This window comes from Protopterus annectens, chromosome 12.part0 (assembly GCF_019279795.1).
Source record: "Protopterus annectens isolate FY-2018-M chromosome 12.part0, PAN1.0, whole genome shotgun sequence".
Taxonomy (NCBI): Eukaryota; Metazoa; Chordata; order Ceratodontiformes; family Protopteridae; genus Protopterus; species Protopterus annectens.
The window spans coordinates 1,533,986,947-1,534,004,722 of record NC_056746.1 but is presented as its reverse complement, the minus strand read 5'-3'; the positions used below and the strand labels follow the sequence as shown (position 1 = coordinate 1,534,004,722).

At 43.5% G+C, this 17,776-nt stretch overlaps 1 protein-coding gene across 3 annotated transcripts in view; it reads right to left on the bottom strand.

Annotated features, from left to right (window-relative positions):
* The window catches only part of FBF1 (Fas binding factor 1), a 1,798,645-nt gene that overhangs the window by 1,621,957 nt on the left and 158,912 nt on the right, over positions 1-17,776 (bottom strand). For all 3 annotated transcript variants that reach the window (XM_044090504.1, XM_044090506.1, XM_044090505.1), the window contains exon 6: positions 8,352-8,409. In XM_044090504.1, the coding sequence (XP_043946439.1) occupies positions 8,352-8,409 (58 nt within the window). The remainder of the gene's footprint in view (positions 1-8,351; positions 8,410-17,776) is intronic.

The following is a 17,776-nucleotide window of genomic DNA, read 5'->3' as shown; positions in this document are numbered from 1 at the left end:
ATGCAGCGCATTCTTAATAAGGTCTCGCTGCATCCGAATAACATGTGCCAAATAGTTCAGCGCCCTTACCGAGAAGGTCGCCGAACTGAACATCCGCTTCCCCAAGCGGTCCATCATCCGAGACTCCTTGCTCGGTGGGTGGACTGAGGGACTCTCCTGAGCCAGTTCCCTCTTTGTGGCCGCCATCAACATGGCATCTACAGGAGGCCCCTTACTCCAATGGGTCCTGTCGGAAGGCGGGCTAAGGATTCTATCAGGTCTTTTGGGAATTGGCTCCACGGTGTCCGGTTCCTTCCACGCCCTGGTGGTAATAAGGTCCACCAGGGGTCGGCAGGGGACACCCAAGAGGTAGACGGGCCCGCTTCAATGCCTCCAAGAACACGGACTCGTCCGAGGAAGACTTGGGGCAGACCACCCCTAATACGGAGTATTTCCATGATGTCTCCGAAGGAGACATCCTCGGGGTGACCGTGGGGAGCCTTCCCTTCCTCCAAGTCCGTGTCTTCAGTGAGAGACTCAGGGGAGTCAATGTGCCTCCTTTTGCGTATGCTTGAGGAGCCTCCTCTGGGGGCTGTCAGAGGAGTCCTCGCAGCAGCAATTTGCTCCATGGGAGCAACTTGGGGCACAGAAACGGGCTGTCCCAGGGGCCGGATGGTGGAAGCCTGGCCCAGTGCAGAGGGAGCGCTGGACGGAGCCGAAGCAAGTGCCGGGGTCCGGAGACCCTCAACAGAGCCCTCTCCACTACATCAAAAGCCAAGGGGAGCCGACCTCGACCAAAGGATCCGACAATCGGCTCCCTCGATCCGAAGAGTGGATCGGAGCCGGCGCCGGCACTCGGATCCGGCGACAGTGCGCCCGACACAGACGGCGCCGGCGAGCACTGATCCCCGGATCCGGCTCGGATCCAGGCTCCGAGATCGGGTCCGACGCACTCGAGGCAGGGTCGGATCCGGCACCAAGTACTATCGGCTCCGACCTCCCCGCCCGGCTGCTCGGCTCCAGTTGCTCGAACCCGGTAGCGGGTCGGAGAAGGAGCAATAGGCTTAAAAGGGTGTTGAGCTCCCCGAGGGGAGGCAAGAGCACTCCCATCTGCATCTGGGCCTGGATGAACCTTCTCATCATCCGTCCAGATCAGCATCGAAAGGCTATGGGTAGATCTCGACGAGGCTACCGAGGTAGGCCTGGAATGCCTCCTCGATAGCCTCGACGGAGATCGGTCTCCTCCTCCTCGGGACCCGTGAGAAGCAAACAGGGACCGGAGCCGAAGGAGGAGACCGAACGACACGGAGCCGGGAGAAGCCGCTTAGCTGGCGGGCCGAAACAGAGGTCTCGCCCGCCGCTTGGTGCTTCTCCCTCCGTCCTTTCTAGATGCATCCCTCTCCTCTCCAGAAGCGGGAGTTTGAGTCCCCGGAGCAGGAGGGGGTGCCACAGGGGGAACAACTGCAGCCGCAGGAGTCCCCGAAGGAGCGGAGGTCGGAGCCGAGTCCGGCGGTAAAAGACCCGCCAAGACCAGCTTGGACCTCCGCTCCCTCAGTGCCCTGGGGTTGAACCCTGCACAAATGGTACAACCAGATGTGAGGTGTTCAACCCCAAGACACTTAACACACCGAGTGTGGCCATCAGCCGGAGAGAGCTTATGGCCACACTCGGAGCATTTGGAAAATATAGACTTAGGCTGTTCAGCCATAATCTATAAAAACCCAAAGTTACTGAAAAGTAACTTAAACAAAAAAAAGAAAGCACACAGGCCTACACACACACTCTACGTACAGCGAGGGGAGGGAATAAAAATTATTACTGTAACTTAAAATACACTTAAAACAGTCTATATAAACGGGAAACCTACTACTTTCACACAAAAATTAATAAAGAAAGAAAAAATTCTCTATTTTTCAACAAGAAAAAGTCTACTTAGCTGAGAGCTATGTATCCACATCTAGTTACCAGCGCGGCAAACAAGATCTGAGGTCATGAGGGTAGAGCAGGGCATTATGGGTGAGGGGAGGAGCTGAGAGCTTGGATCCATAGCTGGAAAACTATGCCGGTTCGGATCCGATATCGGATCCATAACCCACAGGTTGCAGACAAATGAATATCCTACTTCAGATAATAAGTTATCTGTATCTAAGTTCTTGTTACTAATACCGGAAATAAAACAAAGAAAGCAGCCAAGTACAGTACTATTATGCACAGCAATTTTCTATGCTTACAGTGATTCAATTTCACTGAGATTATGTCAGCAGTAGGGCTGGGACAAATTGGTAAACAAAAGAGATGCGGAATACTGCTACAGCTACAACACTAACAAAAAACGTAGAACAAGAAGGAATTATCAAAATAAAAAAAAAACATTAAAATGGTAAGTGACATCGAAACAAACACTAAAGCCATCACTCTAATATAAGAAAAAGTCACCCATAAATCAGCGCGACAAAACACTAACCAGGGTTGGAAGAGAGAATGGAAGTCCTGGATTGAGAGCCATTTGATCCCTCCACCACTGCAATTGTCTGCAGTTACAAACCCCAGAACAGGAATCTAGCTGTCCATAGGATGTACGTGCTGGGTCCAAGAATGTTTTTAGGTACCACTTGATTTTACTCAAGTGTAATCTCGCAAGTGGTTATCATGTGGATCATGGATGCCATGAGGCCTAGAGGCCTAAGAAATTCTTTTGCAGGAGCCTGAATCTGTTGAGAAAAATTAATCAAAATCTGCTGGTAAGCTATTGTGTTTTCTTTTTGAAGAAGGTCTTTTGCCTGAGTGTATCTATCTGATATCCCAAAATGACAATTTCGTGGGAGGGTCTGAGAAAAGACTTTTGTTAAGTTCAAGTCAAATCTCAGATGTCTTTAAGGACTAAAAGATTCTGCACAAATATGCAAGTTTTCTAAGTAAGGAAAATATGAATGCCCTACAATCTGCAGTGAGCCACCCAATACTGAAAAAGTAATCCAGATACAGCAAATCTTAAAAATTAACTGAAACAGTGGGCACTGGGTATGTGAAGGTCAGCATCTTTGAGATCAAGTGTTACCGTAAGACATTGGTCTGGAAGCAGGGCAAGCACTGAATGAAGGGTCAACATCTTGAATGTTGGAACTTTTACATAAAGGCTGAAAAAAGACAGATCTAACAACGGTTTCCAAACATGCTCCATCTTTAGTACCAAAAATATCCTGGAATAAAAACATTTTCCCAGTGATTTACAGGTACTGATTCTATGATCCATGCTTCAAACATATGTTGCAGTACTAGTGGAAACAGGTCTATCTGCTTGAGTGGATGAGGGGGGGAGGATTCTCCTGAAAGGGAAAGTAGAGTCCATCCGCTGCCAATTGAATTCTTTCTGAATCACCTTCAACACCCATCTGTCTGAAATAGTCTAACACCATGTTAAAGGATTTAGTGTGAGAGAGGTATGGAAAATGGGGCAGGAGGTGTGGATGAGGTGATCAGATTCCTGGCACAGTCATTCATAAGCTGGAGCTGGACTCTTTTTTGGGAAAGTTACTTTTTATTCGTTTGAAAGAGAGTTGTCCTCCTGTCCATTTTCTGCTGGAAGCCTGCTTGTTGTCAGGTTGGGATTTCTGTTTCGTCTGCCCCCTACAGGATTATGGAGCAACCTTGTTAGGGTAGAACATGAGTACCTGAAAAATTCTTGTAACTCCATGCATCAATTTACCTTAATTGTCCCACTGTTTAAGCATCTGTGCAGCTGCAGACCTAAATACCATATCCAGGAAAATTAGAAAATTAAGAATTTTAGACTTTAAGTCATCAGAGAAATTCTGATTATGCAACCAAACAAATCTCCTCAACACCACAGAAGAACCAGAAGCTCTAGACACAGTGGCAGCACAATCATGCACACTTATCAAAGCATGTTTAGGACTTGAGTCAAGTTAGAAACAATCTGATTCAAATAAAACGTGCCTTCTGGAAACAATGGAGCGGCAAATTCTTCCAAACTATAAGCACATTTTAGCATAAACTATAACAAATAATCCTGAGAATTCCAGAATCTAATGGTTAACATAGTAAAAGCAAACCAGTAATGTGGCTAGAGTGGGATGAGAGGGGAAAATGCCACAGGCACAAAGTGTAGGTGGAGGGGCGCAATCGCCTCCAATGCAATACTGGCTTTTAATAAATAGATGGTATTGTATTTGCAGTCTAAACCTGAGCGCTGTAGAGCTCCAAGTGTGGTATTTTTTTAAACTAAAACCCTAGAGTTGTAGCACTCCATGTGTGGTTTTTTTTTTTTTTTTTTTTTAACTAAAACCTGAGCACTGTAGCACTTTATGCAGGCAGGATATAAACTACAGCAACTGTTTGTTACATTTGTAGCCAGCAGTTTGTTACAGTTTAAAAAGAAACATTTTTTAAAACTAAAACATAAGTGCTGAAGCACACTGTACAGACCGGTATAAACAGTAGCAACTGTTTGCTACAGTATAATTTTATATATTATGTATATATAAAATATGTTAAAGGAGGGTTGGGGGAAAGGCACAGAAACAGAACCTAAATGGCTGGGGCATGAGGGAGGGGGGAATCACCTGGCTGGTATACCAGTAGAAGGTATGTGAAGAAAACACGCCTGAGCTCAAACACCAGTAAAATTCTTTTAATACACTTTTGCACACGAACACAGCAAAGTTTTCAGGTCTTTACCCTTTCTCGATGCATACAAAAATTCTAAAGGCATCAATTTTTAAAAGATGTCACATGTTCTAAAAAACAATCAAAAAACAGCATCAATTAAGCAATTTACATTGTGCCATAAATACGCGGTTACATAGTAACCTATCTAAAAAATGCAGCATAACAACAAAGTTGCATCCTACAACTTATTCTGTTTATACTTTAGTAAAGGTATTCAACTAACAGCAGAGTTTAATCCAGGCAGACTATCCGCATTCAAACATATTATCCAATTTTGTTCACAGACTTTAGTAAAATTCTTTAAATCACCACCCTTGCTCTTCTTTAACACAACTTGTATATCCCAAAACTTAAAATTATGTTGCAATCCTTTTTCCTTGAACATGCTTCATGAGCGAATTCGTGCACACATTTCCCCTAACATCTGATAGATGTTCAATAATTTGTTCTTTAAATCTACAGTCTCTTGAGCTCATTTACATGGATTTGGACCTTTCATTTTTTCTTTTTGTAGGGATGGCGTAGATATAACTGTAATAAGCCAATTACTTACAGCTTTTTTTTTGCTCTTCATTTGAGCTAAGGGGGTAGTTCATGGCGGAATCAGCTAAAGTCCTAAAGCAAATAGTTTCTCACCTTGTCTGTCTAACCACTTATCAAGTGTACTGTGTTAGAAGATGCATAATATTTACGGTTAGCTGTTGCTGCTGGAATTATTGAACCAGGGTCAACTGACAGTTGAGAATAAAAACATTTACATTCTGAAGAGACCCTATACTTCTCATTAGCTTTCTTTGGAATTGAGCCAGTGAATCAGTAGCCCTGCAGGCAGCTTTAAAAGTGTTTTTTAGAAATCACAAAATAGCAGGAATAGCTGCAGAATTAGGAACCCCATGGTCTAATAAATCATAAAATGTGCCCAGTTCTGGGGAGCCCCTGTATGTTCCCAAACTAAAACATCCCCGAGTTTAGCAACAGTTTCACCATAGGGAAAAAATTGTCTAGGATTAACTTAAGGTTCTGAAGTGTCAAAGTTCTGGGTAATTGATTCTTGAGCAGAATGTCCACTGTCTCTGTCAGAATCCTCATCATCTGAAAACACATACTGCTCTCTGGCGATAACCGTACCAGAACTGCTAAAAGCCCTCAGAACTGCATAACTGCAAAACACTCTTAGTCAAAGATGTAACATCTGACATTATATATATATATTTTATATATATATATATATATATATATATATATATATATATATAGACATACATACACACACACAAAAACAACCTGATCATCTACCCTGTAATTAAGTTTTTGCGTCTTTTTTCTAGGTATATCCCTATTGAAAGAGTGGTCAGGGGGCAGCCTACTCATACGGATATGTCATTAATGCTTATATTTTACACACTGCTAGCTTAAAGTTAGCTAAGAAGAACAGCTTCACTTTTAGAGTTCATTACAGCTTAGCAAACAGATGACAAATGTTTCTTGTAATCATTTAGCCTTGAGAGAAGGTTAGGTATTCTGTAAGAGATAAGTCTGCTGAAAAGGAACACATTTACCTGTCAAAAGCAAAGCACTTCTGTATGCATAACTTTTTATCTGGTTACTCCTTACAGCCTTGGAAGTTTGTGTGTAATCAAAAGCTGAGAAAGCTTTGAAATTCGTATGAAGTAATCTTTCCTTTTTTTTTAAATTTAAGATAAAAAAGGAATTGCATCTGAATATACAGTTGAATTTTCCTAAATGTTATGTAAGATTCCAGTACTGATAGTTTATAATAAAATGTGTTTGCATCCAGAATCTATGACTGTGTGTTTGGGATTAATAGCTGCATTACATTGTTTATTAATGGATTAACCTTTACAGTACTATTCCTGGTAAGTGGTCTCTTTCCCTTAAAAATTTACGTACCTAAAGTGTTTGGTTCTCCCATACATGTAACAAGTTCTGGACCAGTCCCTGGGGAAGTGTTTAAGCCCTGATCCACATTGGCCATTACACCTACTCCAAACAGACTTGAGGCAACAGACAAAAGGTCTATGGAACAATATCTGGCACCACCAATCACTAACCATAAGCTGATGCAATAATTTTGTACTTTTTTTTCTTTTTAGGTACAAGAAGAGTGGAAGAAGCAGGACTGGGAATATTATCCATGCTGTAGCCAGAGAAAAAAACAGACTGCCAGTACAGTAGGTATAGTAACACTGGAAGAAGGACACTGGAAGAAGGTAAGTATTTACTAGTAATACTAGTAAGCAAAACAACACACTTTCCTTCCCTAAAGACAAAAAAAATGTCCCCACACTTGCGAACACATAAAGTAAACTGAAAAACATGCGAAGAGACCTGAAATTTTTAGTCAGAAATATAGAATATTTATTATCTCAGAAATGAGAAAAGGTTCCATTTCCATTAAAAAACTGTAACAAGCACAAAACACACACACACACTGCAAAAATCACAGTCCAAATGCATAATATTTTCATAAAATCACAGTTTTCCACACAAAACTGTAAAATAAGCCAAGCAAACAGTGGAAAAGCACATATAAACCATCCCTGACAAAAGCTGGTATTCGTAAGGTGGGATACCACAAATAGCTGAGGGGGGTTGTTTTTAAAAATGTTAAGGTAGATCAGAAAAAACACCACAAATATTCAATAAAAAATATGGGTCTATGTTCAGTCATTGAATGAGAAATCTATCGAACCTCTATTCATTAAACTTAGAACATCGAACTTTCACTTCCGCGAACGTTCAATCATGAAATATTTTACCCAGGGAACAGAGTTGGTTGGCCAGCATTAGGACATTTGCTCTTTTCCCCAGTGTAGTGCAATCTCAGAGTTTATATATATATATATATATATATATATATATATATATATATATACACACACACACACACACACACACACACACACAATATATATATAAGTAGGGGGGTTGTAGCCCCCCACCTGGGTGGGTTTGATATACTAGTGTGTGTTTCAGCATCCATGTTGGGCCACTGTTCGGTATCCATGTTAGTCCACTGTCTCTTATCCCTGAGTAAAATATTCAATGACTGAACGTTTTCTGAAGTGAACGTGCAATATTTTAAGTTTGATGAACAGAGGTTCAATGGATTTCTCATTCAATGACTAAACATAGACCCAAAAAGTTTTATGAGAGGAAGGGGTCCTCAAATAGGGTCTTATCTGTTAGAAAGCTTTTGACTGACTGCTGTTCCTCTGCAGCCAGACAGATGTTTCTCTTCAAGGTGGCAGGAAAATTCTGAAGACTTGCTTCACACTGGTTGCTGATATACTTCCCTCCAAAAAGGATGCAGCCTATTAACAGTGAGAGGGAGGGGAGTTAGATCTGACAAGCTGGTCGAGTGTTGTGTCCTTGACTGGACCCTGCCCATAGGCTACTGCAGGAGTGAGAATGAAGAACACAGATGTGATACAATGACTAAGGACATACACCACTATATGCCTCTTCGACTATTTTTATCCCATCTGCAAATAAAGTCTTTCATCATAGTGTTATGTACCAGATGCATACCCATTCCTTGCTATTGAATGACAGTTGGCCAATGGCAAACCTGATCTACTGCAGAACTAGTTGCGTTGGTAATGGAACTCAAGAAATCTGTGCCAAGTGACTCATTTAATTTTTTTCTTTTTAACCCTCACCTCATCTTTGTCGGCCTCTTCTGCAATCTTACTGAAGAAGTCATCATCCAACAGAGACCTGAAAGGCAGAAGAAAAACGAAATTAAAATTAGCTAAAAAAAACACATTAAAAACAAAAGGTTTGGTGCTGACTACCCAGAAAATGTTGGCAGTATGGTAACTTAGTGGTAAGATCACTGTCTTATGTCTCCATGGTCAGGACAGAATCTTGAATTTCTGTCTCAATACTGTCACTCATGTGGAATTCTACATGTTCTCCCCATTTCTGTGTGGGTTCTCGAGTTTTCTCTCACCTCCCAAAAACAATGCTAGTTTACTGGCTACACTACAATTTCCATAAATACCATATATACCCATGCCCATGTGGCCTAAGTTGTGGTTGCCAAGGGTTACAGAATGACCAGTTCACTCATCTAAAAAACAAGCAAATACATAAAACACAGGAATTCAATTAAAAATACATGTATACTTGCATGGAAATGGACAAATACACCTTTTTGATTTTTAAACTCATATGATTCATACACCTATCTGCCATTTCCAAAAATATTTTAACTGGAGTTGCACTCTCTTCTCAAGTCAGTACTGTGTTGCTTAGTTTTAAAACTTACAAAGGTGGCAAGTTATTCATGTAGTCAGGATGGGAGCAATATGAGGCAGGATGGCATCTGTGTTAGATCATTTGAAAGAATCAGCAGCTCAGAGTGGGGAGATGGTGACAGGAAGAATTTGTAACATTTATTTGCAATATGGCTCATTAAAAAAATACTGCTATTCTTGTTTTAATGGTTTACTCTGACTTCAGAGTTTTTGTCTGGGAAGAAGTTTGAGTAGGCTAATGTAATATAATACAAATACACGTTATAATATATTTAACACATTTTTGTTTCAGGTTCTGCTTTTTGCAATGCTTCAATATTCCAGTATACAGGCAGTCCTTTCATTTTAACAATACTCCATCTCAGCATTTTTTTTTTTATTGTTGTGGGCTTGCAGATAAATGCAGCATTTTACATCATTCTGATCTTCTTTAGTGTGCAGTATAACAATTAATAAACCTTCACCAATAAAAGGGACATTTGCTTTAAGGACTGATCACTGATATTAATGAAGATGAATCCATAATGGCTGCCACCTTCTTTCTTGTTAACATTTATTCACTCAATTCATTCAGCACAACAATATCAAATGTTGCTTTCATCAATCATGTAAAAATACTGTATGCTTTCCAATCACCAAAAAGTGCAAAGTTTTATAGCTGCATTCTGGAAAAAAGGTCTTCAGCTCCCTGCATACATTAATATCCAATGTGCAAAGCACTACAGCTTTCACTGTCTATTGCACAAACAGAAAAAAGGAATTAGAGGATGGCGTACCTTTGTTTGCTGCCTTTCTAACAAAAATACATAAAGACTATGGGCAGGATCCACAAAGCCTCTGTGTAAGAGTTATAACTCATACACGGAGGCTTTAAACGGAGTGATGTCAGCATGCTCTGCATATTCATGAGAGCATGCTGAATCACACTTAAGGCCAACACGGTCCATGTAAGACAGTAGGGGGCGTGTCCGTAGGCCGAGCCCTGTAAGCGGACACGCCCCCAGAAGAGGAAAAGTTCCCAAAGTAAACACCCACGACAGAGTCCACGGAAATGTGAATAAACAGAACACAACACATGCCCCCACAGACTATGAACAGAAAACATATAAATAAACACGTTATATATTTTTTTTAAATTGTAAAAATGTTTAACTGTGAGTGCGCTCGTTTGCGCGGGCGTGCCCATAGCGCAGCTACAGTTAGCAGTCAGTGTGAAAGCATATAAGAACTAAATATGCAAAATAAGCCAGGAAGCAATAGCATAGCGGTAGAGATGTTGGCTGAAGAGCAGGCATTCATGGTTTGAGCCCCCACAACACCAATTTTTTTTTATTAGCAAAATAAGCAGGAAACAAGTCCCTGACAAATATGTACACATAAAACCACAATTTATGTAAAATGTAATGAAATAGCCCATTTATATTGAAGAAATGTGAGGTAACAAAAGAATAAAAAATGCCAGATGTGCCCATAGCTGAGCTACAGTTTAACAGAGTGAGTGCATCTGCCCATAGATGAGCAGTGGTTTAGCTGGTGCAAAATGAGTGCCCGTAGCTGAGCAGTGGTCTAACACGCTAAATCTATGTGCCCCTAGCTGAGCGTAATATGCGTGCCGATAGCCAAATGAGGGTTAAAGCAGCAGAGCTGCGCACCGCACAAACAAGCTAACCGACGGGCAACGTTGAGCAAGCCGTATCAAAACTGCCTTTACACAGACACACCCCTCAGCATGTCTAGACAGTCATGAAAAATAAAAAGCAGTGGCCAGGTTCGAACCCAGGATACTATACACCATAGTCAAGGTACAGAACCACTAAGCCATGACAGCAGTACCTTTAAATGCAATAATAGCTAATATATAGGAATGAATACAAACTAGAGCATGACAATGCATGTTTACTGAAGTTGATACAATTCCAAAATGGCCAATCACAGATATGTGCGGGAAAAACGGACTATACAAGCCCCATAGGCGGGAATACACAACATAAACGATTGTAGAACTGACCTGCAGGCAGAATGACAGGAGTAGGAGAGGGTAGTTGCTGTCGAGCACAGAGGTGGGGTGTTGAGGAGTCCAGGTACATGGTCTGGCTCCTAGTCCATAATCATGAGGCCCAACTCATGCAGGGCCAGGTCCTCTGGGGAGTATACCGGGCCGAGGCGTGGGACTAGTTGGCTCATGATCTCACCAGTGCCACGGGGATTCCAAGGACTGGTGAGCAGGTCCGTCACCACCATGCGGACCTGAACAGACACAAGCAGGACCAACTGAACCTTTGGATCCAGGAGGCCCGGCAAACACCCAACGCCCCACTACTGAGTAAGTAACATTTAATTATGTATGCAAGAAATTAAACTAGCTGATATTATGGAGATGTGTATTCCAATATTACTTCATTTATATTACAGCTACAGGTGCCCGTTCTGCGAACCGCAGAGCCTATGGCGATAGGCTGGTGCGGTTGTGCCACCAGGCAGGTCAATAATCCACTACCAGTAACTGTAAAGAAATATAAAAGTATGACAGTCAGCAAAAGAGTGCAGTGTAGTCAGTAAGGAATAAAATCTGCAAGTAACAGTGTGAAAGTGTCTGCAAGTATTGCTTGATTACAAAAGTGTGTTTCAGCCTGTAAGTTAAACCGAAAAATGAAACTGTCTGACATATATTCTGAAATAAAAATGCCCTACCTGTAAGAAAATAGTACACAACCTGCAGCAGGCTGAAAAGTATAGCTGCAGAAGATGATGAAATCACATGTGTGAAATATATCCCTGTGGAAATACTGAAACATGACAGAAGTGAGACTGTTGGAAAGGATTGTAATAACTACAGGTAAAACATGTCAATAAAGCCTAGAAGTAAGTACCATCCTGAATAGTAAAATGAAAGCAAGTGAGAGAGTGTGAGAAAGTGTCATGAATCCAGCAATACAGTAGTAATAATGCCTGAATAAAGTATACTGCAGTCAAGACAGAATGAAATGCATGTGAGATTCAAAACCAAACAGCGAAATCTGTTCAAAGTGTTGCTGCATCTGGAATGTGTATCCCAAAATCTGGATATGTTGCTCTCAGTCTGCAATATGCAGATAGGATGATTGTCTGATATACCAAACATCCACACTTGTCTACAGCTACATAAAGCAAATGTAGCAGGATGATGTAGCTGAACAAAGCTAGATATGAATGTGTATGAAGAACAATAAAATGTATATTGATGTTGCAGTAACAGTCCTATCACCAAGTTGAAATAGTTATCATATAGGAAACTGTAATTAGAACAGTAGTGTGTATATAACTATAGCTATTAGAAATGTACAGCATATGTATTGTTATTCGAAGGTGTTAATATTACTTTCTTTACCCCACCCTATAACCACATATAACCCATTCCACGTGAAAATGGTATGTGCAATCACAATTAACACCCCTGGATGTTTGTCCTGTTGGGTCATATATATTTGCATGTCCGTTGATGCATCTGCCCTGTTCATACATCCACACCTGATGGCCTGTTGCCATCAATTAACCCTGCATGTTGTTGGACTGTGTATTTCTGTTCAAATTATGCATGTGTTATGCACGCTGTTCAATGGTGTGAATATGGGGGTGTTTGGTTAATGGGAATACTAATACATGCTGTTACAACTAACTGTGAATGGTATATGTCACTAACCCAAACTGTCGTGACATAATGCAAAACATAATGCAAAACATAGGACGACAGGGAAGGCGGGTTCCAGCGGACCCACCTCTCCCACCTCAGCTGGCGAGTGCACCTGGCACTACTGCCGAGTCCGGACCCTCCTCCGGTGGTCCTGTGCCACCTGCGGGTGGAAGCGCTGCAGGGGATGGGGCTCGCCCCCCCTCTGCAAGTGTGGCCGGAGGAGAACCACCACTCACCCTCCATAGCGTCCGGACTGTGGTGCATAGGGAGATTCGGGACTCTGTTCTCGAGCCCCTACGCCAGCTCAAGGCACGGGTGGCGCAACTAACGGGCATGCCTGTTGCCCGGCCTACACAGCCACCAGCACAGCCCCATCCTGGGCAGTGAAGGAACAGTGGCAACTGCCTATGGGTGGGGATATCAGTTCCACTGTTGCCATCTGTGGGCTCATGGGCTCTGGATATCCAAACCTCCATCCCCGTCAATTGTGTAACCCCCCACACGTGTCATACATCGCTCCTGTCTTGTTTGTCTTGTCTGTTTACCTACCCAACCTACCTCCCCAGCTGTACCGACTTCCTTCATCTGACATACCACTCTCACCTGAAAAAAAAAAAAAAAAAAAAAAAAGGGCACTCTGTACCCACAAAAAAATTACGCCCCATACATAGCTGCCCATTCCGCACACATGTCTGCTGGACATGGAACCTATCAATTACAACTGGCTGTACAACAAGTATTATTGTTGTCCTGACACCTCTCTCAGGGGTGGAAGGTTTCAAATGTCACACCAAATTACATACATATGCACAGCTGTTGCTGATGAAGAAATGGGCAGCTATGGGCCTTACCTACATCCATCCTGCACATCCCAAGCTTGTTTCCCTACTGTCTTACCCTCTTTGTGACCCCTTTTTCACTACTTTCCTGTCTCCCCATTTTCTTTTCTTTCAAAGAAAATAGCACGGGTGTGCGCCAGAGTAAGCACTGTTAAGTGGTTGTAAGTGGGTGTGCGCGCGGAGCTAACCACCAGTGCGCATGCGTGAGCTCCGCGCAAACCAGCGCTAACCCGGTTACAACTGCTTAAAAGTGCCTTAGTCACTTTGATTGACAGGTCCTGTACTCAGTTCAAAAGCAAAATAAAATCCCACTCTCAGTCCCGAACCCAGGACCTTGGAAACACTAGTCTGTACGACCTACCACTAAGCCATGACTCTTATACAAAAACATTGTGCTAAAATAAATATAACATGTAATAGTAGGGATGAATGTAAAGGGAATATAGGATGTGTAGTACACAAAGCATGTAATTTAAAATTACTGTCAAAACTACTGGATTTCCATAATAGTAGTGTGTGAACAGAAACAGCCATGCTAGTTGGTAGCTTGTAGATAATAAGGTCAGTTAAAGTACATATATAAATGCATGTATATGTACATATATATATATATATATATATATATATATATATATATATATATATATAGATATAAATATATATCTATATATAGTTGTAGGAGTCATTGTGCATACACACTTGCTACAGGGAACATGAGAGAGGAATGGAGAAATGTGAATATACAACACAGCCTGAATCATGAGAGAGATACTAACCTTTACACTCACAGAACACTGTCCACAGCATACCAGCATGGTCCCCACCCTCACAATCTGAAAGGGCAACGCCTATCCCACATACCCTTTTATAGCACTGACCTGAAATCACAGTGAGAACTGCAATCAGTACACAACTGGCTGTATGCAATTAGCAAATACTGGCTTACAATTGGTGCAGAGGCCATCACATGGACCTATGCAGATACCTACAAAAGCATCCAGTGCTAACACTCCCCACATGCAATACATTCATTGCATTGTCTGTAAGCAGACAGAGGGAGAGCAAGAAGTGAGAGAGAGAGAGCAAAAAAAAAAAAAAATTATACACTGTGATTCGGTCACCCGAAGCTGTCAGCACTGACAGTAGCAGCAGCAAGCAGAAGCAGTGGTAACGCAACCAGCTGTGACAAACACAGGTAATGCAAAGTAGCAGGTTAATAGTGTGCATACTGTGAACCCTCCAAATGTGTCATAGGTCTGTATCCATAGGTATATCCATGTGATATGTTGTGTATACGTAGTTCCACCAAAAGGGGATGACCATACATTACATGTCAATCAGTCTTAGGCCATGATCCTGGCAGCAGTTGTCTGTGCGTTGGCCCAGCAATGGCTGTAGTGACTGCTTTGAAAGGTCAGCCAGGTTTAAAAGTCAGGATCAGCCCATCCCAAAGGCACACTGGCTGGGAACAAGTGTCTGCAGGTACCCGATATCACTGCATATGCATCCCGTACTGCATAATTCCATAGCTTAGCAGACCAGGCCCGTTATGCATATGATGTGGTACTTCCCAGGGTCAGTCGAGGTGCCCCCTTAGTGGTGTGGGACCACTGTTGCTGTATGCCACTGTCCAGGTACATATCCTGTAGTACGGCCAAGATAAATTATCAGTGTTATATGCGGTTGTATGTCCTCTCGGAGTGTCGGTAGCACACATCCAGGGATACCACGAGGCCACAGTGATGCTGTGTGTTCTTCTCTGCTGAGGGCGGCCCTCACCTGGACATGTGAGATGATAGGGAGGTTACATCCAGCTGTGATAAATATTTCAACTGGTGAGGGAGAAGGAGGGGGGATACGTGCACTGAACATGTCTGCAAGATTGTTGCCAATATCCGTGTGTTTGGTGAATGTTAAGTAGGTGTGTATTAACACAGAGCATATCTGAGGCATGTGGTCCATATGTGTAACATAACTGAAGAAGGCCTTGTGGTCATCCATAGTGTTTGTGTCCATTTCCCTCCCAGAGTAGGCCATGGCCGTTGTTATGACGGACCATAGCGTAGTACTAGTGCTGACCACAGATGCCTTCCCTTAATGTGAAAGTGCTCTGTCCTGCAGTAGCCTCCTGCTATTGTTATACAATCTGCCTCTGTCTGGGGTCCACCGGACAGGATGCCTAACCTTTGTGCATAGGGTCTGGGTTAGAAATGTGTGTGCAAGTTCCATGCAATCTGTGGCATGTCCGTGGTAAGCATTTGCAAAGGGGTCAGCAGTGTGGCTTGTGGCTTCCACTGGCCCAGTGTGCTGCATGGATACCATCTCAGTCCCAGCAAGTGAATAACTGTCTAATCACATACATATCAAAGTAGTCTACTGTGCTGGTGGTGGTGGTGGGATATGTATATCCAGGCCAAGTAACTTCTGTCCACATCACAGTAGTGGACGGTGTCCCACATACAGTACCTTGGGATGAACCCCCAGAGTGAGGTTCTGCATTGCACCTGTCAGTGTGTGCTGACCGATGGGGCATGCTACTATGTTGTGTGGAATGTGGCAGGTATTGTTGCACAGGTGTTGGCTGAGCACTGACATCTGGCCATGTACCTGTGTATCCACCACGACACACACACATGCAACATATGGGAGTAATAGTATTTCACTACACATGAGTGTCATGTATAGTATGTGTGCCATATATTGCTGACATAGTCTGCTGATATCCTGTTTGTGTTCTCTTCCAGGGAGATGGTGCGACAGCGTAACCCTGCCTACTCTGTGGTGGAAGATGAGGAGATCCACCAGAGCCTGGTGCAGGTGTATGACATCCTGTTTTCCCGCACCAGTCAGAATCAGCAGGAGAGGGCCGTACTGTGGCAAGACCTTGTCCGTAGGGTAAATGATATTGGCACGCATAACAGGACATATGAGCAAGTACGACATCACTGCAGTGATTTAATCTGAAGTGTCCGGCAGTGTGCATCAGATATCCACAGGCAACAGGTCGCCACAGGAGGTGGGGTGGCCACACATCCCCCCTCACCAGACTGGAGGGGCTACTCCTAAGTGTTGTGGCTCCAGCCCCGGAACAACAACAGCAGTACACCTGCATTATGATGGAGGCTGGTTCCACACAGCAGCACGACATGGAGCGTGCAGGTAATATGCCATATGTACACTTGACTGTTCTGTACACTGTATCATATGCAATATCAATGGCACAGTTGTGCCCACTGACATTAATCTCATCATTTCTGCAGGTCCCTCCAGGGTTACAGCAAGGCAGGCCATCCATGCTGGTGAGTGTGTTTAACATAACCTATAATAGTCCTGATAATGCTAGTAAAAGTAGTGTAACTCAGTAGTGCTCTGTGTGTATACTGCGGGGTGTGCATGTGTGCAGGTGTGCCTGTGCCCATGTGTGCATGTGTGCAGGTGTGCCTGTGTCCACGTGTGCATCTGTGCATGTGTGCCTGTGTCCATGTGTGCATGTGTGCCTGTGTCCACATGTGCATGTGTGCATGTGTACACGTGACCACGTGTGCATGTGCTCATGTGTACACGTGCCCATGTGTGCATGTGTGCACGTGCCCATGTGTGCATGTGTCCATGTGTGCATGTGTGCATGTGTCCACGTGTGCATGTGCCCACGTGTGCATGTGCCCACGTGTGCATGTGTCCACGTGTGCATGTGTCCACGTGTGCATGTGTGCATGTGTGCATGTGTGCACGTGCCCATGTGTGCATGTGTCCATGTGTGCATGTGTGCATGTCTCCATGTGTGCATGTGTCCACGTGTCCACGTGTGCATGTGTCCACGTGTGCACGTGCCCACGTGTGCATGTGTGCATGTGTCCACGTGTGCATGTGTCCACGTGTGCATGTGTGCATGTGTCCACGTGTCCACGTGTGCATGTGTGCCTGTGTGCATGTGTCCACGTGTGCATGTCTGCATGTGTGCCTGTGTCCATGTGTGCATGTGTGCCTGTGTCCATGTGTGCCTGTGTCCATGTGTGCCTGTGTCCATGTGTCCATGTGTGCATGTGTCCATGTGTGCATAAGTGCATCACTGGTAACAATGTCTGGAGACTGTAAACTGTGTTTCCTGTCTTCCTCCCACAGGTTCTGGGGCTGCTCTGGTGACCTGCAGCAGGAAACCTGAATCCTGTGCCACGGCTACTGGCAATGATGATATTTGTGTAATGGTACTGGAAGGTGTGTCAGGGTCTGCCATTGGTCAGCCAATTGACAGTACACAGCTGTCAACCCCATCATTGCGCACAGTCATCCTGCCTGTACATCCTTTGTCACCATTG